Raw genomic sequence first — 27,849 nt, 5'->3', positions numbered from 1 at the left:
AAGCCGACCCGGAGTCCGAGTCAGGCGACCAGGAGTCCGAGTCAGGCGACACAGAATCGCATCGGGGTCAGCTGTGACCTGACTGTCTTCTAGTTCAATATTTAAAACAAAAATGTGCAGTTTAAAGTGACACCTTTTTTATGCGGATCAAATAGGCCGATAAAAGTGACTCCAAAAAGTGCCACTTTGAACGAGAGAATTTCCAGTCAAGTCTGACTCTGTCGATTCCGAGCGAATCTTACCCGAGGCTTTTAAGAGCTTGTCCGGTCAAGAGTCCTGAAGCACTAAAGTGAAACAATGCCGACAAGCGCTCTGAAATCATCTTGTTTTCATCTTGTATCCATTAATTATTGCTAGTCCTACCAGGAACCAGTAGAGAGTCGGTAGTGATCGGCACCACCTCGTACCCCTCGGGCCGACGCTCGGCCGAATGCGCCCGAATGGTTGCCGAATCAAAACCAAAACGGCCTAACCGTGCCATGATGCGATGCATGAACGCGATGACCACCATCTTAGGTATAGTATACTGCAGTTTGTCTGCCCGCCTAGCTCGTGGATGTGTTTTTCAGTTGTCCCGTGCCCTCTCGTGTGTGTGTCGCTCGTTATAGAGGTCTCCATAGGCGCGATCAACGCGAGTGAACGACCGCGAAGTCGAATTATTTTACTGACAACTGACAAGTACTGACAACACGTGTCGACATATTGTTGAATATTTTTTGAAATTGTTAATCTTTTGAAACCACTTTAATCATAAATTTAGTAGAAGACAACAACTTAATATTTGTAATATTGGAGAAATATTATGGAATCGTTTCTCTCCCACGATGATTTTGCATTACTCTTGTAATTACATCGAGGTGAATGGACCGTAATCGATAACTTCCAGGATAAAATTGTGTAAACTGTTGTATTTTGGTATGAGATGTAGCTCCACAGATGACTAAAAAAAACTCTCATCCAAACCAACGTTTGTAGCCATTTGCAATTACTTCATAATTATGTAAAGAGTGTTAGGCTTACAAAGCAAACGCAAGACTTACACTTAAAATGGGATTTAAAACATGTCTTTACCACTTCATCGAAGTATCAGCGCGGTGTAGGCCTACTCAGCACTGCCCGAACGCCTGTTATTAAAAATTCAAAAGCTGTTCAAGGTTCAAGGTATCATTACAACCTCCTGCTTGAGGCTACATTGGCAGACGTCTCCACCACCACTCAACCACAAAGCATGCCGGAATCGGCTGGCCATAGCCTACACTGTAAAAGTCCTGGTCAATTTTACCCGACATCCGGGTGATAATTTACCTCATACCTTTCCGTGTCGAAATGACCAGACAAAGTGTCATTTTGAACCGAATTAGTGTCAGGTCAAATCTGACCCCGATCTTGGGATAAATCTGACCCGGACTTTTTACAGTTACTTCGGTCATTTAAAAAAAAATGTATAATGTAATTCGATTATTACCAAGATTATTATTATATATCTGTTTTTGTGAATTTCGATTCTCATTGGTAATGAATCTGATTAAGGTTTCTGCATATAGGCACTTTAGCTCGGAATCCCAAAGGAACCCACGATGAGAGAAGTCTAAAAATGCTTGTATAGGTAGGAGGAAGTCTTAGGAATTATATCGCAGGGAAACAAAGGGAATCAGATAGGGAGTGGAAACCAAATATGCAAACCACGGGCTTAATTGGATGGTATTTGAGCTAGGCTATGGAGATGGCAGGCGAGAAGACTACCACTGTGCAAAGCCGACTCCCCCCTGCTCGAGTGAGATATTAACTCCAACAAACAGTCGTAGGCTAGACACCGTATTTGACCAGGTACCCTAAACTGTTCCGTTGCTCTGTTCAAACAGTGGCACCGACCTCGCTGGTTATTGGCACAGTTTCTGTGCCGGAGGACGCCCTCACCATGAAGTGTTTGGCCAAGTTGCTGCGAACCAACACCAGCATGCCCGGCTGGTACGTGGACGAATGCCGCAAGACAACCACAACGGCTCTAGGTAGGGACGGGGTCGGCAATGGCGGGTTGAACTCCATGACATCCCCTCATTGACAAAATAAAAATCCTGACTGTTCAATTTGACAAGGTGTAACTATATATCAAGCATGGAAAAAAGTACGCATGGAATCATAAGGTAACCACAATTGGAACCCAGGCGAAAATTCCTGTTGAAACCAGTTTAACTTTGTTCAACTGGTGTCAACTGGACCAGTTGTATAATAGACATCGGTGACTGGTTTTAACTGGTTTTGAACTGGTGGTTTTGAAGCAGTTAAACCAGTTAAAAACCGGTTAAAACAGTTATACCAGTTGAAAAACAGTTACAAATTTCATGTTAAACTGGAATTTTCAACTGAGGTTAGAAAACTCTCATGCGCAGGACCAGCGCTTTCTTTTGGTAAGGTGTTAACATTAGTCAATAGAACGATTAGCGCAATTGGAAGCAGACGAGCTCAATGTTCATGCATAATGCTGATTTCCCCGTCCATGTTTTGGACAAATTGTTGGTACCCCATATGTTGCAAATCGCTCAATACTTTACCCGCCATTGAGGCCCCGTCTGGGGCATAATGCTATGCACCGATGCCATCTACACTTCATCGCACTAACGTCTAACATCTTCGAGTTTGAACTAATATCTTTTCTATCTACCAATGCAAGAGTTAATTTGTAATTATTATTATTATTATTTACTAACTAAAGATCCATTTTCACTAATACATTGTACTTATATGCACTAATTTGTTAAAGTTTGTTTAAGAATGTTCAACTAATTTTGTTGCTCACGAAACTCACGATTAACACTTTTGGTTATTTTGCATGACCATAATAATTATCGTATTAATCTGGCACTAAGCTCGCAGCACCAACACACTAATGATTGTATATAATAGCCCGTGTGTCGACTAGGATTTGAACATTATGTAAACCACTCTTTCGAAAATAGAAATATAGATGTATTTCTTATTAGACTGTTCTGATCACACGACTTTTAACTAATATGTTTCATTTGCGTAATCTAAAGACACACCATAATGTTGAGAGACGTCGCTCCTTTATCAGGGCGAAATATTGCGAAAGTAGTAGGCTAAACTTTCTTAAAAACAATTGGCCAAAAATATGAGGTTATTACAATTCAGTCAAATAACTGTTTCAAGTCAAATTGGAAATTGTCCAAGACAGAGTAATGTGTGCAAACATTGGGACGATAATTCTAATGAGCATATCTTATAATGGCACTGAGAAAATGAGGACACTAAACAAAATTAAGAACACGTTTGATTGCCCATCTGTTTTACGAATTAAACAGTAGGCCGTCTTGATATTATCATTTTTTTGTTATAGTAAACCAACTTGAGTTAATGTATTCATTTTCAATTCATTTTCAATAACGCTGACATTTTACGACCTTCTTAGAGATAGCCCAATCAATGGCAACTAAAGAAAAAAAACGCACTCGAGTAAACCCTCAATTCCCAACGGTTATGAATGTGCATTCATAGCTGACGCCTTTGATGTCATAGCCTTATGCCGTACTCGTCATTTATTCATGCGCGTAGAATAATATTACTTTCAGATTGTTTACACTATAATTCTAAGGCGGGCTTAAATACAAGCCAATTCCCTAGGGACAAATTAGTGATGCTATTTTCCCTAAAGGATCCCGTCTGATAAAGTGCTGTGGAGATGACATTTCGACAATCAAATAATGCCAGTCGTCATCTTTGGCTATTAGCCAAATGTGATATTCAAGAAATTACTTGTTTTAATTCGGGGGTTTATGTTGAGTAAGGGACATAAAACTGACGATATTTAGGTGAAATGATAATCACGAATAATGTTTGCGTCATTCCCGGGAATTGATTTAAGAAAGAACTCAGTAAATTACCGCATTATTGTAGGGCAAGTTGACAAAATTATCGTCACTCTGTTTTACTTGCAAGGTATTTTTCTTTTAAAATAGCGTTTATGAGGGAGTTGGACCGTTAACAAAATCGTAGACGTAGGATAAGCACAGGATCTTCACAAAATGTATTAAGTATCTCTTCGGACTACTATTTATTTCTTTAGTAATAATATATCAATTAAAATATAGGTTCTCTCTGTGATTATGAATAGCAAAAATCTTTGTTTTTCAGAATATAAAAACAACAAATTCGGGGGTATTTACTCCCAGTGAACGAATTCAAGTGTATTGTTTAGCTGGAAAATTAAGACTTATTGTACAGTTATTATTTCAAACTCTCTGAAATAATACCAAAGACGAATGTTAGGAATAAACTCTGATATGTTGTTTTGTAAGCAAATCTGAGAGTGATCAGAGTGTTTTTGAAATTGGTATTGATCTTGACGTCACCATTGTTTGGCAAATTTCGACCTCAATTGTCACACTGACACTAACATCGGTCCGTCATGTGAAAAACAAATTGATGTGTAAAATGATCGAATGGAGAGAAATGAACCATTGGTCTTTCTCGGCGACTCGCACCCATGCAGACCTCTATAACATCAAAATGTTCGTCATTCTAACTCGGAATGCTCCGTGTACTAACACGCACCGCCAATGCACACTAACCATAAAACGTGCTCGTCTGTCGCCTCAAATATTGTGTATTTTTGTTCACGCCAGCTGCACCAACTATTTTGTACTAATACAGTTTTTCATCACAATTTGCAGTTCCTCAATGTGCTTATATAATGCATTTTTTGTATCAAAGTGTTTTTATGGTAAGTGTAATTTGTCTTTGATGCATGACAATTTTTTATACAACTAAACGATTTTCATATTTCAGCTCTAACATAATATATTAAGTCGTTAGATGAATGCATCACCTACAATACATGTATGAAAACAAGGTGCATGGCCGTTTTCCAAGTTCCGATTTCGTTTCGGTGTCTGACTTCAGTCACCAGTATGGCAATGGAGCCGCAGCCGGAGACGAAGCCGATGCCGGGGTTTGGAAAACGGCCTTGGATTCACCCAAGCAACGAAAGATAAGCATTAGGCCAGTTCTGTGTTCGTTTCTATATGTTAAACTGTGGAATGAAAGACAGGAATTAGTCTAGAATGCAAGCTCGTACCTCACTGGTTCTCGTGTGTTATAAGTATGTGTTGAGTGTTATTGTTCACCAGGGGAGTGCCCCGCAGGCCTTAACATTGACAGCATTGTACTCGTAACCCAATGGATTACTCGATAGTAACTTGAAGAGTTTGTTTTAATATACATTTAGTATTTTAAAAATGATGTCAAGTAATACCCGACTTTCATTCTAAATGTTTGGATGTTTTAATAGCACCAGAAGCTAGAAAAACCAGGCTTAAGATATCTGGTAAATTGAATGAAAAAGTAAAGTAGCACTTAAATAACGACTAATAAAACTAAAGTTTGAATCAGCTGGGTTTTTTTTTAGCCAAGCTGTTGTAGCTACGGAAGCTTATGCAAACTTTGAGTTTTATTCATTAAAGTTCTACCTTATACGTAGGCCTATTTCCATGTTATTTTCCTGACTAACATGGCTAGCTTGGTACATTAAAGTGTGACTTCTTGACAATATCGCCAATCGTCTTATCGAATCTTTAGTTACGTGCACTGCCAAAACAAATAAACTCGAGAAGTCTGTTGACTGATTTTCATACTACAAACGGACCCCTTGCTCTGAATATGTACATCTTTAGAGCACACCGCTTGTGAAAGTTATGACGACAGCTTAACTTTATATTCGATTTCTGTATACAGAAGCTAAAAGACTACTGTATAATTCCTTGGGGGAGTGGCGGCCAATTCTAACACCACTAATGCTTGATGTAATAACGATCGATGTCCACATTGGGATTGAATTGCTGATAATGAATTTCTCGCAACAAAAATAATGAAAGTCCACACTAAATTGAAATGAATTGCTTCCGAGGAGTCGTCATCGTAAATTGTCCGGAGCGGAACGCGCTGGCAACACCCGGGGCTTTAGCACACCAGAGCCCCGCGAAGGACGCGATGACGAGACTCGCTGCATTCAAGCAGGCGAGATGTGTAAATCCATTTCTAGTTTGGTCACGATTTGTTGCAGCCGTTTGGATGACGCTAGCGTTGCCTGTTTGCTGGCCGTGAGGTGACAACCCGGTCTATCGTGTGCGCAATGGATGCTACGTGCTCCGGATGATCACTTAGCAGCTTGAGTTTTCAAAAGGCATAATTGCCGTACTGTACGTAACTTTGCTATATGGCTTGACTATGCCTCAGCCATGTACACAAAGAAGATTAAAAGTTAAAAAATGAAGATCAAATTCGAAAAGAAGAAGAAGAAATAATTAGTTAAAAAACAAAGGCCGCTAAGTCAAAGTCAAAAAGAAACCTCACTATTTCTTGTTTTTGGTAACAAAAAGATCCAACAAGTAATTAACGATATCATTTTGAGATGATCGCACAAATTGTTTATTTTTTTTATTAAGTTAGTACGATAAGAATTTACAATCTTTACGAAACGGCACAAGTTTTGAGCATTTTCCACAAATTGCTATCGTAGTTGTTGGAGACAATCAATGGCGGCAATTATTTTGTTTGTTTGTTTGTTTGTTTCTTGTTGTTGTTGGTTTTTTTTTGGGGGGGGAGGCTCCTTTCAATGATACAACCGACCTTTGGGCTCACGGAGCTACTAAGTACATACGATCATCATACGATATTTACTGAGCACACACAGGTTATCATGGACTATACTCTGACGACTTCTCAGCAAATTGATGCTTAGCAAGTCCTATGTTCCACTTAGCAGCCACGCCAAATTGTGCCCAGAGCGAAGCAAAGTGATGCGACATCGGATCAGCGACAAAAGCAATATTTGATCTCAAAAGCTGAGCCGGCTTGTGTTTTTCAGCGAAGCAATTTGAGGAGACAGGCTAAAATAGGGATTTACATGCAAGAACAAAATTGCACAAAAAATGAGAAGCTAAGCCACGTCATTGCAAAAAGGCAAGCCACACGAACCCCACAAGTAGACTCTGCCTCATCACTTGTCATCCGTTAATTTGCAGTGAGTCAGATGGACGTAGCGCCATTACCCCAACCTCCTATTAATGCGCGACGCGCGCCCTCCGCGGCGCTAACGACCTACTCGTTATCATCAAATGCTGTTAAGACACCTGCTCGTCCCGTAATTACCTCTGCAACTTGTTTTACTTTTCTGCCTCATTTTTTGCTTGCTTTTCTGTGCACGTCTCAATTACAGTCTTTAGCTTTAATTTTTGATGTGGCTCTTTCGCGATTCGCAGGACCATTTTATGGTTCGCTACTGCGTTGCCTATTTATGGACGTGTCTGTATATACTTTGGAGAATGATGCATTAAGTTTACCTTTAAAAGCTTTGGGCCAGGCAATATGAGTTCGACTTTGTAGTTGATGCTTTAAATGTTTGATAAATTGGTTGCTTGATTGTTGCTTGAGTGGGAAGGCTCGTTTCTTTAATTTCTCTAAAAGTAACTGCTTCTCATGAAGGGCCTCTTTTGTTTAAATTTTAATGGTGATTGAGTGCACGATAATTGCATATTTTTTTTTTGGAATTTGAGCTTTCTCTTGTCTCTTCGGAGATCTCCGTTAAGTCTGTATGTTTTACCCGCTTGACTTTGTCCACATTTTAAGCAAATTAAAATTTGTTTTCTTTTGTAAGTATACATATTTGTATTAAGCCACATCTGAAGTATTAAATGTTTTAGTTTTAACAGTTATCTTAAACAATTGCTGACGTTAATATTGTCTGTAGATCTTACATTTTGTCGCAACATTTGTTCAGTTTCCTTTGAAATGTGTGTAATCCTTTGCACTTGTTTCCTTCATTTGTTTGTTTCGTTAATACATTCCTCATTTCCTTCAATCACTTGGAGGTCTCTTGAAATGTGATATGTTGTTGGACTGCATTTTGTGAATGAATTTCACCCGTTACAAAACCAATTGTTTTATTAGTATTGTTGTTATTAGTCATTAACGATTTTCTTGTATTTTTTTATTCCCATGTAATTGACGAATGTGCATGAACGGTAAATGACAGTTATTTTACTGACTGATCTCTCTTTTTCAATCACGATTTACCCATTTCCCCCTCTCTGACTATTGCACTGTCTAAGAAATGGTTATGAATAGCGCCTGAAAAATCACCTGCCTACATATTTTTCTAGACAATTCGAGCATCAGCTCATGAATTTGACTAAATCTCACACGACTTCCCGGTGCATCGGTACACTTTATTTTATGTATTTCTAATCAATTTCGTTTCAACACTTCCGAAGCAAATAGGTTTATCAAATGATTTTAACTCCTTAAATGTCATATAGTGATATTGACACTTTTGAATTCGCAGAAGATAAAATCGTCCATCATCTTTAAGCATTTTAGACATCCCTTGAAGCTGCAATATTACCCAAGCCTTTATTATATTCTCCCAGTAGTACAATTCCCTAGGAGGAACATGATAAGATGCGATTTTTGTTTAAATGAAACTTAAGCAAAAAAAATCGAAACCCAAAGTAACGGTGTATTTGCAGATTCATATAACAAAAATCTTAAATCGTCTGAATTATTTAACAGAACTGAATGCATGGTGTCAAATGTTCCTAAGGGTTCAAAAACTACTCCATGTTAGGATAAACAAAGGGGATATTAATATTCCCAGCCAACATCTAATACTCCCACGTTGGGTACAAACAGCACTTAAGGTAGCCACAAAATATGGCGACATTTCCAGGCAAGCTTCTGAATCATTTATAAGGTCGAACGTTGGTTGCAGCTATACAATACCCCCTCGGCCCTGAAACCTGTTCCCTCTGATATCACATTTAATAGCCAATTAAGAGACTTTTCACAGCAACGAATGTCTTCAGAGCTTCATACTTATTCATTAGATGGCCTTTCGGTGTTTTTTCCCCCGAACAATCACACATTTACACCGAGGTGGACTATGAGGTGACGGTGCCTAGCGCGATAGGTTAGCCCGTCGGGCTCCCGACCGGCGGCAACGGGCGAGCGTGCACTCTCGACGCTGTCCAAGGTTTCGTGGGTGTGAGTCCCAAAAATGCGAAGCGTGGCTCTTCTCCTGGTTCTTTGCTTACAAAAAAAAATCATCAGTTCTTATAAACATTAAGTACATTTTATATCGACGTTTTTGCTTCTATGAGTAAGTCTTTCCTCTTTAAAGTAAACAGTCCAGTTATATTAGAGTACAAAATCTAAGTGCGTGCACATTTCTAGATCTGTCCCTTATTCTTTTACTTTTTTTCTCAAGAAGACAACTGCTCCGCTTTACACGTTAAGTACGAGAAAATTTCTCTTTCGAATTTATGGTGAGCTAAACAGGTTGAAACTCTCAATACCTTTCGGTGTGGCAGCTAGATGAAAAGAATGCCCCTTACTTTTGGCCGTGATCGTTATTCTTCTCATTATTAATTAATTTGAGTAGGAATTCGAGTAGATCTTATCCGTTGCGGGTAACATAGTTGTTTTTTTTGTCGGTTAATCTAATACAATATCAATGAATCTATGAAGGGTCTATCTATGCCTCAGCAGCAAAGCAAAACCATTACCATCAAACCCCGCCTCAACAAGGTTTACTAATAAAAACGTTGTGATATGTTTGCCTTGAAAAGCTGTACCCCTGCATTAATTTATCTCACGTACTTAAGATGATGTCTACTAACTTTTTAATTTTGGCTTCATAAATTCTAACCTGACGCCTTTTCCACTTTGAAGCACAGTCTACCGCACTAACTGCCGCTGGTGTATTTAGCACCCGCTTTCTGTTGCCTTACAAACGCTTTTGCAGCGCGTCCCGAAATACCCGCAACTTTTATATTTTGCGCAGCTCTTGCATCGGCGCGGAAACACGTACCGTCATTAGGCCAAGTAAAAAAAAAAGTTTAAGGTCTTGCCTTTTTGAAAACAAATGGAGGAGGCAAATTTTGTTTTCAAAATGGCCGCCCGACCCATTTTGCAAAACTACCGACGGGGCTATTTTTCAAGAGGGCCGCCAGCTTTTTTTTTAAATGGCCGCCACTTGGACTCAGGAAATGACATATCAGCTTTATATGGGCTAGATGCAACATACAAAGACGCCAACATGGTGCCACTGTGAATTTTTTTTTTTTAAATTAAAAAAAAAAAGGCAGCATCCAAAAGAGAAGCGGGCGGGAACGCTAAACATTTTTTTCCTGCATGTTATGCCATTTTAAAGCTTTAAAGATCTTTATCCCTGGCGAGTATTGATTTCATTTCGAATTAAAATAGTTTTAAAATTTGTTGTGTTCAAATAAAGGCATGTCGAAAACAAACTCAACCGATTTCAAGGAAAAATCGATGATGCACTACATCAGATGCAAACTCGAGTCACACTTTGAGCGCGCTTTTTAAATTGGTACATACTAACACTTGAATTTCAAATTGGACTTACAACGAAGACCAATATTGTGAAATCATTTAAGGAGTAGAAAATAAAAGATAACGAGATCGTCACATGAACATGAATAACCGTTTCCACATTGAGAATGATTGATTTACAATGAAATAAATATAATGGCGGTACGTGTTACCGCGGCAACGCTAGAGCCTCGGAAGAAAAATGTTGCGGGTATTTTGTGACGCGCTGTGGAAGATAGCACTGGTTGTTTCACTGCACCTACCATTCCCACTGTTTTCAGCTTGCACCATTATCTTGCCACGACAAGTGCACTTTATTAAGACCCATCGGTGTTATAACCTCCCCTTACAGTGTTCAGATTGTTTACGTAACTTCTCTTTGGCATCTCTTTCTCTGTTTCTTATATGGACGCTACTTGTTTCTCCTTTGAAGAGAAATGCGACTTCTGTCACATGACTGCATATTCCACCAAACAAATACAAAATGCACAGTTAACTTTACATCATTCGAATTTGAAAGAGCTTATAATAAGCTGTCAAAAATACGGTGCCAACAGATACACGTTGGTCCTTTCGGTAGACTCAACGATCCCTAAATGATATCAGGCAAGTCACTGATTAATGTAGTCATGAAAGCAACTAAGAACTAACGAACGTCGACAGAGAAGACTCACCGTTCCGAAAAGTCCATGCCGTCCATATCTTGATGCAGCCGAGCAACAAACATTATGATGCACAATTATTACAGTGAAAACAAGTTGGCAGCCCGAAAAAAAGCTGAGTAAAATCAGCGCCTTTAAACCAGTTTCAGGTCTGACAATAAGCTCCGACTACCGGACGAATGTTGCTGGGGCTTTATGTGAAACGAGAATCCAGTTTACATGCTGTATTTTTCTGCCCGAAATATACAAAATCTATTGAACCACAAACGTCACAATGTCATTTATTAAAAAAAAACAATCATAAGGGATGATACTACACTTGTTATAGGGATTGGGCTTCGATATAGTAGACATATTTTTCGGAGTTGTCTATATCGAAGTGGCACCTAAACGTGGTCCAAAGTCTGCATTCAGAACCATCAGGCATGGGATTGTTGAGCCTGGTGACCCCATCTGTAGAATGCCTGACCCCACCCAAGCCAGTCTGTCCCTCCATCCCTTCCTTTCTCACTCTCAGTCCCAGGCTCACCCCTGGTGGAGACAGAGTCCAATCCTTTCATCTCCCAACACGAGGGGGAAGACGTCACCCTGACTTGCAAGGTGAAGGACAAAGGGGACCACACGGTGTCATGGATGCTGAGTGGATCCAAGCCTAAACGTGAGTATATTTCGATTTTGTTTTTAGAATCACTGAGTTAACAAGACTGGGTCAATGCTGGAGAAAGTTCACTGAGGACCACATGTCATGTTGGGCACTGTTGTAGTCCAGTCCATCACACGTCTATCACAAGTCCTCCAGTCCCAAGTCAAGCCACAAACTATTCAAAGAACTGTGACAAAAGCATTCCTCTATTTTTTGATTGATTATTCTCTGTATTTTGTGTGACTTTGAGTGCTGAAAGGGCTTGTGATTTACTTATGATCGGACTTGTAGTGGACGTGTGATGGACTTGACTACATTGGTTGATTTGATATGTAACTTCGACTGCGTATAAAAGCAACGTGCGAACTTCTTTAGAAGTCACTGAATTTCAGAGTCCTAGCTGTGCATTGTAATGCTCAGGACAACTTTAACCAACAAAGTGACCGACGTCGAGATCCTCGTCTGAAAATCTCATTTTTTTCTGAAAGTCGGAAAAATTGTCAACCTTAGGTGTCGCTGAATCTTTCCCCTGAACTGAAATCGTTGCTTGAAAATATTAAAGTCACAAATTTTGAGCGACGAATCTCGCCATAACTGCCATATTTCTGGATCAAACAAAGACTCACTAATTAGGCTTCAGTTCTTTGCGCTCGTAGATTGGCACGTGCGCTTCCTGCGGCATTATATGTGTATCCAAACATTGACAGAAGATACATCATGTTAAAGTTTATTCGATAGTGTAACCGTGATTGGTCTTGAGAAAACTGTTATCATCACTCCCATGGGGTTGGTGCTCACTGGATGGTGAAATCTCCCACCAACAATCAAGTAATGTCATAAGGCTTTTCATCTCATACAAAGCTGTAGTCAGGTCCTTCACAATTCAAATCAAAAGGCAACATTATCACATACCAAATCGCGAGACAAATCGCGAGTCAAATCACGACTCAAGTCAAGTCGAGGTGTGAACAAAGATATATAAAAACGCTTTGCACTGTACATTTGAATTTTGTCATGACTGAATCTCTTTTTAATATATCATTATTTTCCAGCCCTCTTTCACGGGACCATGCGAGTCCACCTGGACAAACGCTACCGGATCGAGTCAGACGGCAACAGTACGTATAACCTCAAGATAAGCCGTATAACGCGGTACGACGAGGGCAAGTACCTGTGCCAGGTGAACACCATGCCGCAGCCTACCTCAGTCAACATCACGCTGCAGGTTGTCGGTAAGTGTGACTCGAATTGCGACCACATTGACCCATTACATCACGCTTTGACATCGGAGTGTTAGTGGAAAGAATTAGTGGTTCATTTTATGGCCTACTCGCGAGAATCATGGACTTTTCCGAAACTTCGGGCAAGTCTCAAGCATTGGCTTTTCTCTGACTCGGATATAATTCTTCCACCGTTCGCTGATTGAAATCATACTATTAAGAATGTGGATTTGGTTTACGTCACTTACGAAATGTGGGCATTTTTCCCGAATTGAAAATCGTCGAATCTTGTTTGCACATGCGCAATTGCAATACAAAGATGACCTCCTGAAGTAATATCATACTGCATGGATAGCAATAGATAAGTTGTATAACACTATGGCAACAAGCTTGAAGAAATCTAGGTAGAATTGAACGCACGCGAGTCTAATGATAGCGATTTGTTATGCCTAACCGCCTGAGAAGCAATGCCCCGCCAATTTTTCTTTCAAAGTACGATTGAGTGCCATGGCCTTGTGATTGAAGCATTGAACTTGCGGTCTGCGGGCAATTCTGCAGGTTGTGGGTTGCAGGTTGCTGATTTTAGCTGCTTCGCGCTGGAATGGAAGCTGACATTGTCTTTGGAATTTGTGGACACGTGCGCTTTATTAATTCTGTAAATTGTTATGGACAGCTGTCCATGACTCGGTAGCCTTGGTCAATGCTCTCGTCGTTATTCGTCCCGTACGCGGTCAATCGTCGGCATATATCCTCATGCGCTAGCAAACAGCGCGAACAGCGACCTCACGCGGCCACTATTTTTATGCAAATCAGTTGGAGACGATGTCGAGCCTTGGTTCAATCGTCCATGTGAATTTTTGGGGGTGGTGCTCATTATGTTAGTAGCCTTAGCTGACCTTAAATGTCGTTTTCTTATTGGTCGATCGTTGCGTGGAAACTTGCATAGTGAAACGTGGCACCGTACATAATCCATACACGAACACATTGTGTGTCTCTGCACACGGCACCAATGCACAAAAACTGTGGTTCCTGTCACGTCCGCAAAAGGCGGAATAGCTGCAAATAATTTGATGACGTCGGGATTTACCAAGGTGTGATTGGACACTCCACATATTAGCCCTGCCTACATTATCTGTATTCGCATACGAGGTCGTGCGCTGGAAATCTAGCGCAAAGTAAAGAAAAACATAAGCTTTGGCCGACGATTGAACCAAGGCTCGACATCGTCTCCAACTGATTTGCATAAAAAATAGTGGCCGCGTGAGGTCGCTGTTCGCGCTGTATTTTTACATGCATGTGCATAGCGCGTGAGGATATATGCCGACGATTGACCGCGTACGGGACGAATAACGACGAGAGCATTGACCAAGGCTAATGACTCATTCGAGATGTAGCCCCAGTGGAGCCTCCTCGGTCTATTGGTTGTAGCTTTTCAGGTACAATGATCCCACCTTAAAGTCGAACAATTCGTTTCGTGACAGAACCCCCTGAAAATTTGATGGTTATATTAATCACAGTGAAAACACCTGTCGTTTCTTGTCTGCGATCGCGGGCTGTGTGACAAGTGGAGGCGGATGACGCGCCAGCATACGTAGGCTAGGTTGATTGCTTCATGAAGACATGAAGGATTGAGGATTGTATTTTCCAAATATGGATGATTCATTGATGGCCTGCAGCTAGCTTCATGTTCGTAATGTCATGCACAAACGTCAAATTTCACTCACTTGGTGGGTTAATTAAATATACATCAGAGAATAAATGATGAATGTTTTGCTTCTTTGTTTCAGTCGTTTAATTTGGTTTGACTTTGTTTTTGTGTTGTTTTTTTCTCAAATGTACATAAAAGAACAAATCATGTTTTTTTTTCGTGATTTTTTTTTTAACAAGAAAAAAAAGCAACTGATTGCACTTGCATCTATACAGGTTGTCCTGCAAATAATGGTGCATGTAAAACCCCGCCATTTTTGACACTTTACAATTTCGTTTTTTGTAAATCCAGAGATATATTTGAATAACTGCAAAGCCCCCCCCCCCAAAAAAAAAAAAAAAATCTGTGCCTTTTCTAGGAAGCGAGTGCTTCAAAGATCAGACAATGCCAAAATGGCTCATTTGATAAGATTATCACTATGGGTGTAAGACAAACATTCCATTGACACAAGAATATAGAGTTTTGTTATTATGTTGAAACATACAAATATATCTTTAAAACTTCAATGAAAGAGATCAATTAAGTATAAATAAGTATTGCACTCTCTGCTTAAAAATGTTAAATCACTAACAGTAAAGTGATTTGGTTTTAGACTAGGACTAAACTGATTTTAACTGCTTCACAGAAAGTGGCACAAAATGGGTTTCTTGGCTTTGCCGTTATTCAAACATATCTTTGGATTTACAAAAGCAATCTCAATGAAACAAACGGTATTCTCAATCTAAGTCTATTACCTTGAAGATGGTGTAAACATCCGCAAGACGCCCTGTATATTGTATAAATGAATAGATATATGGAAGGTTTAAAACTAGCTATACAAAACTAACAAAGTCAGAAATGCCCAGCGCAAAACGGTAACTGATATTCAAATTATGTGAATACAATGTCATATATTATCGTCTCCACATGTACATACCCTCATCTCATACTCAACATTATTTGTTTACATGTTATGTTATCTTCATACGCTAAACAGTCGCGCCGGAAATAGTGGGGATCCTCCCACAGCCGGGAGCCACGCCCACCATCGAGAAGAACAACAGCAACCGATTTGCCTACAACGAATCCGATGACGTTATGCTGACGTGTCTGGCCGAGGGATCACCATTACCACGGTAAAACCAACAAATTTATGCTAAGCCTAGTTCTTAGCTGCGGGTAATTACAGTTTAGCAAATCATCATTTCTCTCCCTTAGTCCGTTAGTTAGTTTGGAACAAACCTTAACATTGTTTATTGCTCCTACATATTTTGACCGATTTCAACCTAACGTTGTCAAAAGCATCAGTAACCCAGCCTCAACATGTCACGTGACCAAACTCGGGTCCAAGTTCACCATGGAGTCAGAAACCTGATTTTTTGTTGTTTTACTCAAAACACTACTTCCAGAAATAACATGGCACCATAGCCATGACACGAGCACGAACACGAAGTCGTTGGCCCACAGTTTCCGAGATCCCATTGAGCTTTTTCTTTTTTCATATCCCGCTAAGAAACGCAGAGAGCAACTCAAACAAATCCCCCCTTGCAACAAAGACATATGGAAACAATTCATCCGCAAATGTCAACGACAGCACAGACAGACGCAAACTATCTCCCCTACAATCGGCAAAGTTGAACCCTGTTCAACTTTACCGACGGTCCCGCGCACTTTCTGCGCAGTCTGTGTCAGCTTAACGGCTATAGATATAGGGAAACTAGGCTTTATGTCTCTTAAAATGAACTTGTCAAGCAAATATCAAGTTGATGAAAAAGGTTACCAGGCACATTTTAACAGGCAACTTATATTAAAGTTGGGTTGGTTCTCTACTACTGATCTTAGGAAGTTTTTTTCGCAGCTATCCCTTTCGCTAAATGATCACCATTAGTTGCTGCAGTTGTTACAGTGGTACTCACTGAGGAGCAAAGACATGTCCATAGTGAGGACGCCCTTAGCAGGGAGAAGGGGGCGGCTTATTATGTCTTATACGGTGCCTTATAGTGTCATTTCTAACCGTTGAAATGTTCCGTTTGTGGAACTTTTAGGATCACATGGCGACTAATGGTAAACACCAGTTTCTACCCAGTGGTATCTACCAACGCCACCTTGAACATACCCAACATACAACGGGACCAGGCTGGGGTCTTCACGTGTACAGCGGAGAACGGCTACCGTGACACGCCTAAAGAACGCTGGATAACCGTCATTGTGCAGTGTAAGTTGGAAGTCCCAATTTACGTTATAATATGGTTTTTTTGGGGGGGGGGGCTAGCAGGGTGGATCCAGAATTTTGTTCAGGGAGGCGTGTTGAAATGTAGACCGATTATTTTCTCCAGACACTTAGGCCTCCGAAATTCAATGGGTTGGGTAGGGGGGGGGGGGGGGCTCATCCCATATTTTCAATGGGGAGCGCCAATAAAATCCTAAAATCATTCACACTATATTTACTACAAATGCACCCTTGTCATGACTATTTCTTTAGGGGGAGACCGTTCGCATGTACATCACAATCCGGAATTTATTGGGGGGGGGGGGGCTAGACAAAAAATTTGGGGGGCTAACCCCCCCCCCCCCCCAGCCCCCCCCACAGCCCCCCCCCCCCCCACCCCCCACCCCCCCCCCCCCCCCCACCCCCCCCCCCCCCACCCCCCCCCCCCCCCCCCCCCCCCCCCCACCCCGTAGAACCGCGCCTGAATTACACCTTAACCAGTTAATTAGGTTCGACGTTAAAGGCATATAGGATCATTGCATTTATCCCAAGAGTGACCTACTGAATTAATACTGAAATCACAATCTGAAATCACAATCTCATTTGAAGATCTAGGAGCGGTTCTGGAACGTATCGTTAAGCTTATGTTTCTCGCGCAGACCTAAAAAAAATGGGGTCATAGTGGAGTATCTTCTGGGCCGTTATATTATAACAATGAAACATGACCCCCCTTCTCTGTTTGGGGTGATGTTGAGCCTCCACTACCTCCGCTTGCCTACCGGATGCTAATCGATTCTTGACCTGTGTATCGTCTTGAAGTCAAGCCAGAAGTCACTGCGGACGAGAGAGATATACGGTGCGGCCAGGGCGACTATCGCCAGCTACGGTGCCAGGTCAGGTCCCAACCCCCAGCGATATACACGTGGACAAAGGACAACCAGATTCTCACGGGAAGAGACATCTCCAAAAGATCCCAGATGCTGTAAGATTCAATTATCCGTGGGTTTAATTGCGTTTTGGATCATGAAAACATTTCATAGTGCCCAGTTCTAAATGTTTAACGTTACCTCCTTTACCTTCTACTGCCTTCTTTTGTTTTGTTATTTGTCTTTGAAATATACCTACAAATGTTGATGTTTCTATCAGGGTTACTCTCTTTCCATTTAGCTTCTGTGTAATTTGTTTCCGTTGCTGTCTGTGTGTGTGTTTTTTTAATCAACGATTATTTTATCGTCACTAAGTACTTAGAAGGTGGGAAAGCCAAATATCAAGAGGGTTCGTAACATAATAAGTTGCATATTTGTTTTTGGGTGGAAGGTGGATTATAGAACAAACGTAATTAAGAGACCTTTATCAGGCTACGCCATCTTGAAAATCAAAGCGAGACATACATCATGTCCCAAAAAAAATGTGTTAGTCTCGCTGTTTTAAAAATAAGTACAAAACCATGAGATCAATTTTGAAAATTGTTTAATTGTGCAGATACTCCAAATCCTTGGCCTCAACACCTATGGGTTTTATAAAATTCAGTCGCGCATCACTGCACAATTGTAGATGTATTCGTAATAAACTAACACTTAAACTTCAGTCAAGCAACTGATTTGGTGCCTTAAGTCTATTTGAGATCCTTCTTTAAAATATAGAATGATGATTTATAGTACCGGGATATTTGAGCTATATCTATCCGCTTACGAGAGTGTCAATCTACTGTAATGTTACGAGAGTCACTCATTCACCGTACACACTATTTGCGCCGCCATATTTGTTGGCGTTGTGGCACCACCCCAGTAAATAGGCCCTCAATCCGTCTGCCGAGCTCATGGATAATCGTTATACACTCAACTCATTTTACATTAAAGAGTTCTGAGAGCCATGGAACTGGGAAATGAAGACATGTGGCATTGTACCTCGGACCTGGACTTGGAGCTTCCAATTCTGATTGGGTCCGATAAGTGGCGCGATTTAGCAATGTTATGGAGGCCATGGGCGTCGCCAGGATTTTTTCTAGAGGGGGGCAAAATTTTGTTTTGACATTTTGCCCCCCCCCCCCAACTCATTAAATTTACACCACTTTGTCTTCGCGCCTCTTTTTTTTTTTTTTTTTTGCTTTTCCGCCCATGATGGAGGCATCCTTTTTTAAAATGGCTACAGTTCTGGCAACATCAGTCGTTTTTAGGGCCGGTCTTCTTTGGATCAAACCACCAAAAATAGAAAATAAAATAAAAGACGACATGTTGATCATTGTTGTCTGTGCCGCATGAACAGCTGTGAGAGTTCTGAGTATTTTAATAAGAATTTTGAAGTACGGGATTTAACACTGGTGTCCATGGGCATTTGTATACTTGGGTGCACCTTGTATTCCTCGCTTTTATTTTTAAGATGGCGTACCCTGATAAAGGTCTAATCCCCTGGCACCGTCTCCTCCAATATTACATGTACTGAAATAATTCATGGGCAACTAAAATTAGAAATGGTTAATCCGGGTAAAATACCACGTTTTTTTTTAAGTATCTTCACAAGTGTAGGTAGTTGGCATGTTGAAGAACACAGGGCTAAATAGTGCAGCTCAACGCCACGGATTATTCATTTTACGTGAACTGTCTTACCATCAGTAGGGCAGGCTTGTCAAGTTTCTTTTTTTTTCTATTTTATGTTTCTGTTTCTGTTTTATTTTACCTATAATTTCAAAGTACTAAGTCTCTATGTCATATAGAATAATACCCAGTCTTTCTTTTCTCGTACTAACCCGCAGGCCCTCCGTAGATTGCGGGAACAGAACTAGGCAAGTTTTGTTTTCACTCAGACGTGCTCAGCCCCTTCCCAGCAGACAAGCCTGCCCACCGTTCCTCCCTTGACATTTCCATCTTTGTCCATGACTGGATTTGGATTATGTTTCTTATAGAAGTCGGTCCGATCCTGTCAAATGAGGTCAAACCGCCGTGGCTGTAGTACAAGTAAATTAACAAAGCGATATGGCCCATCGGGACGGATCTTATCTCCAGTTTCCGTGTCATGAAATGACTGGAAATAAATCTTTTTTTCCAGGAAGCGATGCAAGTCCATCGCAGGTTCCTCCCAGCCAGTGTTCCCATTTACTCCATGGCAGAGAGAGGCCAGTTGGGGTAAAGTAGTTTGCCGGAGGACACAACATATGCATTAAAACCCAGCCCTAAACCTCTGGCCATGGTTACGGGTCAGGAACCCTGAAAACGAAGCCACACTCACTTGTTGAGGTAGGCCGCTTTAAAAACAAGATAACCTGACTTTGAAGCGTGTTTGTTTGAAGAAAAAACTGCGCGTAAGGTATGATTGGGTTTCCTATTAATGGGTCCGAGAGTCAGAGTTTCCAGGACTGGACTTCTTTTACCCAGTGTATAGCGCCCTCTACCGCTGCGGCAGCGTGGCCATATCCAACTCCAGTCTTGGACCTAGACTACCCTATACACTGCCTGCAAGTACCTTTACTGCTTCGTTATTACCATGCTTGGCCGAGGCTGCGTTTCTTCAGACACTTGTTGTTTTCCCGTACACAAATATTTCACCTACCACCAAGTACAGCCACTTACAAGAATACACATTCGTTAAACATATTACGTGATTGCAGTTAGGCCAATATAAATCCATGAGTTATATTTAGAAGACTTTATAGGCCTAAGGTTTATATTTAACGCCAAGCAGTTGCCTGGTGGTTTATGCGGTCATTTTACGATGTGCTGAATGCCAAAATGTTCGGATCTCGGACATTCTTCTTTCCAAAATCGTAAATAATCAAGTCAAACAATCCAATGAAATGAGTTTTAGCTTTTATTTTCATCATTTGTGGCTTTGGGGGTTTTCAAAAGAGAATTTCAGTCTGAAAACCAGTCCGTTGATAACTGACACATGCGCATTGTTGTCAATGACTATAATCGGTTGTGGACTTGAACAAAAGAAAGATAAATGCCGGCTACACCAAGCCCCCTATCCAAGGGCGATTCTGTGGCGGTTAATGTTTGAATCGCGTGAAAGACATGATTGCATACGATCTTGGTATCAAACCTGCGCATGTAGGCCTACTACTGACATGTATCTGCTTGCAAAAAAAACACACGCTGATACCATGCACCTTGCACGCATTTCGCAGCAGCCTACTTCCTTTCAACACCTAAATTCCTCCGTCGCTCCTCCATGAAATCACGGCCAGAATGTGACACCTTGAATTCCTGTACCTTTTGCTCGTTTGATTTTCCCTTCTGACGCATGCCTATATCTAGTCTTCTTTTTATGATTTACTATTCACCACTTTACTTTTCATAATTCAAAACTTTACTTTTTATGATTCAAAACTAACTTTGTTTTTAGACAAATTTTGAGTTCATCTTCACTACCTGTTTTTCCATTGATGTTTTCCCGGCAAAATGAGATCTCCATCCTCCTGCATTCGCTGTTCAAAAAAAAAAAATTCGCTTCCCTTCCGAGAGTATGGGCCTTATTCGCGAGTTGGTCATTTTTGTCGAGTTCCCTGAATGTATTTCATTAATTATTCACTGTTGAATGGATCAAATTAGGTAATGCCCTTCACCGACGTTTAAACACTGTATACTCAGTGTGTTACCTCCCGAGTGAAAGTTGAAAACAAAAAATCACTCGGGCAGGACTCGAATCCACGACCTCCTGCTTTCCAGTGCAGACGTCCCACCACTCGACCACCGAGCTAACGGGATCGGTTGGCTGGTCCGAATCTGATGTGCATAGCAGCGGATACCGCATAAACTATTATAAGATGCAATTATGCGTCGGGGTGATATAAATCAAATAAGGTTTGCGCTTCTGTTGATTGGGTTGGCGCCAGACTATTTATGAAGGCACAATGCGGCCCTATTTTACCGTAGTTTTTTTTAAATATGGTTTTAAAAATTACAAATGTACAAATAATTCATTGAAGCAGACACGAATTCATTATAAATTACCTTGCTTTCATTTCTCTTCGCAAGTTCAAAAAAATTATGGCTTAACCTAACTTTCAATGCAATATGGCCGATTCGTAAATAAGGCCCATCAAATAATTTCATTTCTCACATAACAAACTGTGAAAAAACTGTAACAAAACAAACGCCCTCAGTGGTTCAATAAAGGCCATTATTCGATTAACAAGCCATACATTTTTGCACGCTACCACAGTTTTGTGCTTGTGAGTGTCAATCCAGAGACAGACTACGGTGTGTACCGATGTCAAGCTACAAACATACTAGGAACCACAGAAGATGTGATTGAAGTTAGTGGTGAGTATTTTACTACCTTTTTCAACTCTAGAGGGCAGTACACATGCCCGCCATTTTGTTTTAACTCGTGTGCGCAGAAATTTGTTTTTTGTTGTATTTCACTCTTACTTCTGCATACACAACAAGAGACTATGCTGACACCTGGGGTGAAGCTTCTGACAAATTGATGTTCTCGATATTTATTTATTTTTTTATTCATGAAATGCTTAGGCCGTCTTCGCCCGCCCAATATTGTGAGCAATCCGATCGGAATACGTCGCCACTCCTACAAGTTAGTTTGGACCATGGGGAGCCGCATGCAGCAGTTACAGGGCACGGCTGGATACACCCCCATTGATGGCTACACGATGTCTTACTATGGATGGTGGTTCCAGGTAAACAAGCAGTACTGATATTACTGCGTCCAAATGTATTTTGTTTCTTCTGCAGTAGCTAGAATACAGTCATTTACCTTAATGCGCATGCGTGAAACATATATCATGTGATTTGAAATAACTTTATATTTTTATAAATGGGACGACGTTATCCGACAACTTGTCGCCAAATTTTCGAACCAGCGTTCTTCGTTAAGGCTTACGTCGCTGTGAGGAAATGCGGTGAATTTAACGTTGATGACGTGTGGGGTCATCGTTCCAAGATGGAGTAAAGGATAGACGCTGCTTATAAATACAAACGTATGCACACTTTTCTTCTGTTTCATGGCTCTGAGGTACTCTTTTTTAAGGGAAGCTAAAGGGCCCATGAAAGGTAATTTTGTTTAATGTAATTATTGAAAATGCACCCTTGTGTCCCATTTAACCTTATTTTCAATTTTCATTTTGCCGTTTTCAAGGGTATTTTGGTGGCTTTTTGGTTTTTATGCTCATGCAAATTTCCATATTCATGAGCAAAAAAACCTCAATGTTGCAACTTGTTTGTGATTCGTTGTTGTGTAAGTACATGGCAGCAAATCTTTCTCATAAATGTTATCACTGAGCAGATTTCTTGGTTCACATTTGTACACAAAACCTTTAACTGAGCAGTGTCTCCCGGAAATAACATCACGGCAACAGCGCCCTCAGTTGTCCAAAAAAGAACATGCACTTTTAAATAACATAAACCAAAAATGATATCAAAAAGTTTTCATACATTTTAAAAAGAGTAGAAAGTAGCATACAGTGTGTTTCTCCGAAAAAAATCATTTCGTGGACCCTTTAAATGCCAGAACTATTCGGATACCACCTGACGCATGCGCATTACGGTTATACCTGATTGCAGTAATTGCCGTCCGAAAAAAACTTGGCTATATATACGGCATGTAGTAACACGCGTCTATAATATTGAAGTCGATTCTACCACCTTTACAAGAACAAGTGTTATTGCTAGTCGTATAAATCACAATCCAAAGATTTTGAGATCCTTCAATTCTTTGACAGGAGAAAGAGACGGGTGGGGTCGAGAAGGTCAACTCCCACAGTCCCGACTCTCCACTCGAGGTGGACATCCCCCATGACCCGGAACTAGGTCGTCAATTCTACGTTCTACGTGACCTCAGGGCAAATGTCACGTACGAGGTCACCCTCAGGGGCTACAACGGATACGGCGACGGGGACAATGTAACGTTCACATTTTACACATCCCTGGGTGAGTCGGTCTTGTTCCTTGGTTGTTTTCTACTGTTTCCAGCACCACATCTATTTGACAAATATCAAAACATTCAGTCCTTAGACGATCGACACATTCTTGGTTAGGTTCAATTCCGGCCAAAATGGCTGGGACTCTTGGAAATAACCTTAGCCTTCGCGTACGGTCAGCAAGTCCCCCGCTCCCCAGTCAATGTTGTATTCTCCAGCTGATGGAGCACACACCGCGCAATGACGGACAACATTGACAGGGGGCCGGGGGGTTGGGGGCCCAGCGAGATTTGGCCAGGATTGTAGCAAGAGTCTTATTCATAGCTGTGTGCAAAACAACTGGGCAAATGTAATGCATGTGCTCAGGGTTCGACTTTAGTGGTAGCCCACTAGTAAAATGCTAGTTAAAACAGCGGCGGGCTTGTCAACTATCCCTTGAGTAGCCCGGCTGGCGAGTCAAACATTTTGGGCTACGGCAAAGATGAAAGGACAGGAAGAAAGATATCATTAAATTCAGAAAGCAAACCGTGTATCAATTTGTGTCTAGTTTTATTAACTGTTTAGGTTTAAACTATTAAATCTCTAACAAAAAAAATGACAAGATTGCCTCATAGTACACTTTTTAGATGTATGCGCGTTATTTTTTACGAGACACTCTAAAAAGGAAAACATGCGGGCTAGTGAAAGTGCGCGCGGGCTAGTTAAGAGTCTGTTTCAGAAGCCCAGCATGTGGTTTAATCAAACAGTAAGCCATTATTACGACATTTATGACAATAATTTTTGTCGACCGATGTAAGCATAATGTGTCTCGCAATCATCTTTTGATGTTGGTGTCGATTTCTCACCAAATTTCTCGTACAATCTATTATTTCACCTCATCACAATGCACTCAACACGCCCCCATGTGGTGACCTTCGTCCATATGACCTCCCATTTATGTTTCATCTTCATTATTCTTATTTTTTTCACGTGTCATTTACTTTCTCTGCACCCATTCATACTTTGCACAGAGAAACCTTCCAGCACCGCACAAGGTAACGAAAAGACGACTTTCACTGATAAGAATAGTGGAAATATAAATGTTTTGGGGCTTTTTTATTTAAAGAAATCAACATGAAACAAGAAAAATTCTACATGAAACAAGTTACAGTCTTAAACAAATCTGAGCCCGAGCAGTAACAAAACAGCAGGACTTTGCTAATAATGTTGAATTCGTTGATGCCATATGTTATTTTTGATTTACAAACATGTATACAGCCATGTTAGTCTGCTAGATACAAGTATGTGAAGGTTCTAAGGCAGCAATTTAAAGACTAACTAAAACTTAAAATGTGGCATAAGCCTTCTTAGTTTAGCTACTTCCTCAGATGTAAACATACCTGAAACCCAAATGATTCCGTCAACTCTAAACCAGAAACAACAGCATAGAGCTATATTTTGAGAACCTGATTAAGGCTTACACACGAAGTTTTCAGTGAAAGTCAAATTTGGCTTTGATTTTCCATTTTTTATCTCCATGCCATTCTGTGCAACATTCTTTATTATTACATTTACATTTTGAATGGATATTTTTCCTTTTTGAATTCTCATATACAGTGTAAACGATATATTTTTTATATTTCCACGTGCATGCTTTTTGGTAGTTTTTGTTTTGAATTGCAAATAGTCACTTTGTTTAACTTAGACTGCGACACTATTTTTATTTTCCCTCTTTGAATGATAAAGTCAGTGAAGCACGGACTTTCAATTTTCGAGTGCGCCCTCTGTTGATGTGCAATTTAGTTTACCTGAAATCGTTCAAGGTTTTTGGAATGTGTTGCAGGACAACTGCGAATGGCCAGCAGAAAGCAGAGTTCACTACAGCTTGCCGCACTCTCTTTCGCTCAAATCCAGTGACAGTGAGAACATATAATTCAATTGTTTTGATCCATGGTATTAAAATTACTTATATAAACCCAAAGCAAAGTTTGGCGTCAATAGAATATTGCCTGTAGATCCTTTCACATATCCACATCAACAGAGGGCGTCCTTTAACTAACAGTTCAATATTATCGTTTTACACAAAAGTTTAATAACGTATTGGTCTATAACCTTCTCATCACGCTTCTGTCTGTCGCAGTGAACTCGTGGGTTACAACAACGGCTGCGCCAAAGAAAACAATAGCCTCAAAGGGTGAGTAAAGTTTGGTTCAAAAAACGACAAATATCGACAAAAATGCTACTGATGAAATGTAAACAAGATTCTAATTATTATATTCAATCTTTCTTTTGTCCCATTTAAGTTCCTTTATTTTTGATTTCAGTTCCATATTGTCCAAATCAATTTTGTTAATAAAAATGAACTCCAGGCTGGTGTTTTTAATGCGGCTTCAAGCAAACACTATCTACTTTACAGTTCGTTCCTTTGCTTTATTATTTTTTTTATTTTGGTACAGAAATAGACACTACGCCAGCAAACCGAGGTATAACTTATATGTCATTGTCTGATTCACTTAGATTATAGATATTTTATGTACCGTACACAGGCACAACTGATACCTTGCACTTTGTTAGCACACAATCGTAATTTCTAGTATCAAAAGGACCTACCTTATCAATAATGCATTGCATGTTTACTGAGAAGATCGATTTGCATTTAGTCATCTTGTTACTCATAACCCGACTTCACCTTACCAACTCAACTCAACCCAACCCAATCCAACTCAACCCAACTCAACCCAACCAACCCATCTCAACTCATCCCCACCTCACCCATCCCACCCCAGTCCCAACTCAACCCAGCTCAATCCAACTCAACCCACCCCAATCCAACCCAACCCAGTCTCAACTCAACCCAACTCAACCCAACCAAACTCAACTCAACCCAACCCAACCCAACCCAACCCAACCCAACCCAGCCCAGCTCAACCAAACCCAACCAACCCAACCCAACCCAACCCACCCCAATCCAACCCAACCCAGTCTCAACTCAACCCAACTCAACCCAACCAAACTCAACCCAGCTCAATCCAACTCAACTCAACCCAACCCAACCCAGTCCCAACTCAACTCAGCTTAACCCAACTCAACCCAACCAAACTCAAACCAACCAAACCCATCACCACCCAGTCCTAACACCACCCAACAAAACCCAACCCAATCCAACCAAACCCAAGCCAAACCAAACCAAACCAAAACAAAACCAAACAAACCTAACTAAACAAACCAAACCTACCTTGTCTCCTTTCAAAGATGTGGACGACGCCACTCCCCCCCCCCCATATTGATAGTTCCTCGTTTGTATCACTGATTTCATTCTCCGATGTGACTTTCTCTTACAGGCATTGTGAAGAAGTGGAAGAATGCTGGACCGTCAGTGCACTGCGCACGCGCAGATACAATCCTCTTCGTTGTGTCACTGTGGATAATAGTTCAATATTTGTAGTAAATCGTAAATTGCTTTTCAGGGATCGATCAAAATAATATCAAGGTTTCACTGACAAACACCGTTTTGAAAACGTTGGCTTGCCTCTCTTGTTTTCTGTCTTTTTAATTGCTAAAAACGATGTGCTCCCAATCACGTTCGGCAACTATTCGCGCCCGCGTCAGATAGATGAGAGAAGTACTACAGGTGTACATCATCCGTTACAGTACTGTTCACTCACGAGGCCCCCATTCAATGGAAAATACATTGTTAGATACTGTACAAAGCAACTGTCCCGTGACGCATTATCTGACCAGTAGATAGCGCAATGATTTTGCCATTGAAAGGGGCCTCCGTGATGATAGTGTGAACGGATTGCTCTTCTACCCAAGTGGATAAAAAATGTTACATATAAAGGAGACTTGATATGAGCCTTGCTAGTAGGTCTGGCGTACTGCAGGTCAGTACTATATTAAGGAAATGAGTAGGGACGCACGGTTTCGGTAGGCTTACTAGTTACCATTGTTAGATTTCAGACACTATGCATAAACTGTAGGTAGTTCTGCTAGGGCTACTCATGAGAACCGTTGAATCAGACGCTGTAAAGCTCCAGATTGAAATTCCAACATCCGCGCGATCAAGATGTTTTAACCGATCGCATCCGTGCGGCATGTCCGATATGCGTGCTCACAAGTCCGACATGTATTAGCCTCGACTCCATGGGCGCGTGCGCGTTCCTTGGCTGTG

The 27,849-nt window shown here is 40.8% G+C and overlaps 1 protein-coding gene across 1 annotated transcript; it reads left to right on the top strand.

Annotated features, from left to right (window-relative positions):
• Window positions 1–367: 367 nt before the first annotated feature.
• On the top strand, window positions 368–27,849 carry LOC119735922 (igLON family member 5-like). Its single transcript, XM_038209873.1, has 11 exons — window positions 368–516; window positions 11,584–11,724; window positions 12,762–12,941; window positions 15,614–15,752; window positions 16,662–16,831; window positions 17,645–17,807; window positions 21,986–22,086; window positions 22,297–22,460; window positions 23,502–23,709; window positions 25,819–25,872; window positions 27,020–27,849. The coding sequence occupies exons 1-11, from the start codon at window positions 441–443 to the stop codon at window positions 27,121–27,123; spliced, it is 1,500 nt and encodes a 499-aa protein (XP_038065801.1). The 5' UTR covers window positions 368–440; the 3' UTR covers window positions 27,124–27,849.

The sequence above is a fragment of the Patiria miniata genome, unplaced genomic scaffold (assembly GCF_015706575.1).
Source record: "Patiria miniata isolate m_02_andy unplaced genomic scaffold, ASM1570657v1 HiC_scaffold_29, whole genome shotgun sequence".
In the NCBI taxonomy this organism is placed as follows: Eukaryota; Metazoa; Echinodermata; class Asteroidea; order Valvatida; family Asterinidae; genus Patiria; species Patiria miniata.
Note: the sequence above shows the minus strand (reverse complement) of the source record. Positions and strands in the feature narration are given on the sequence as shown.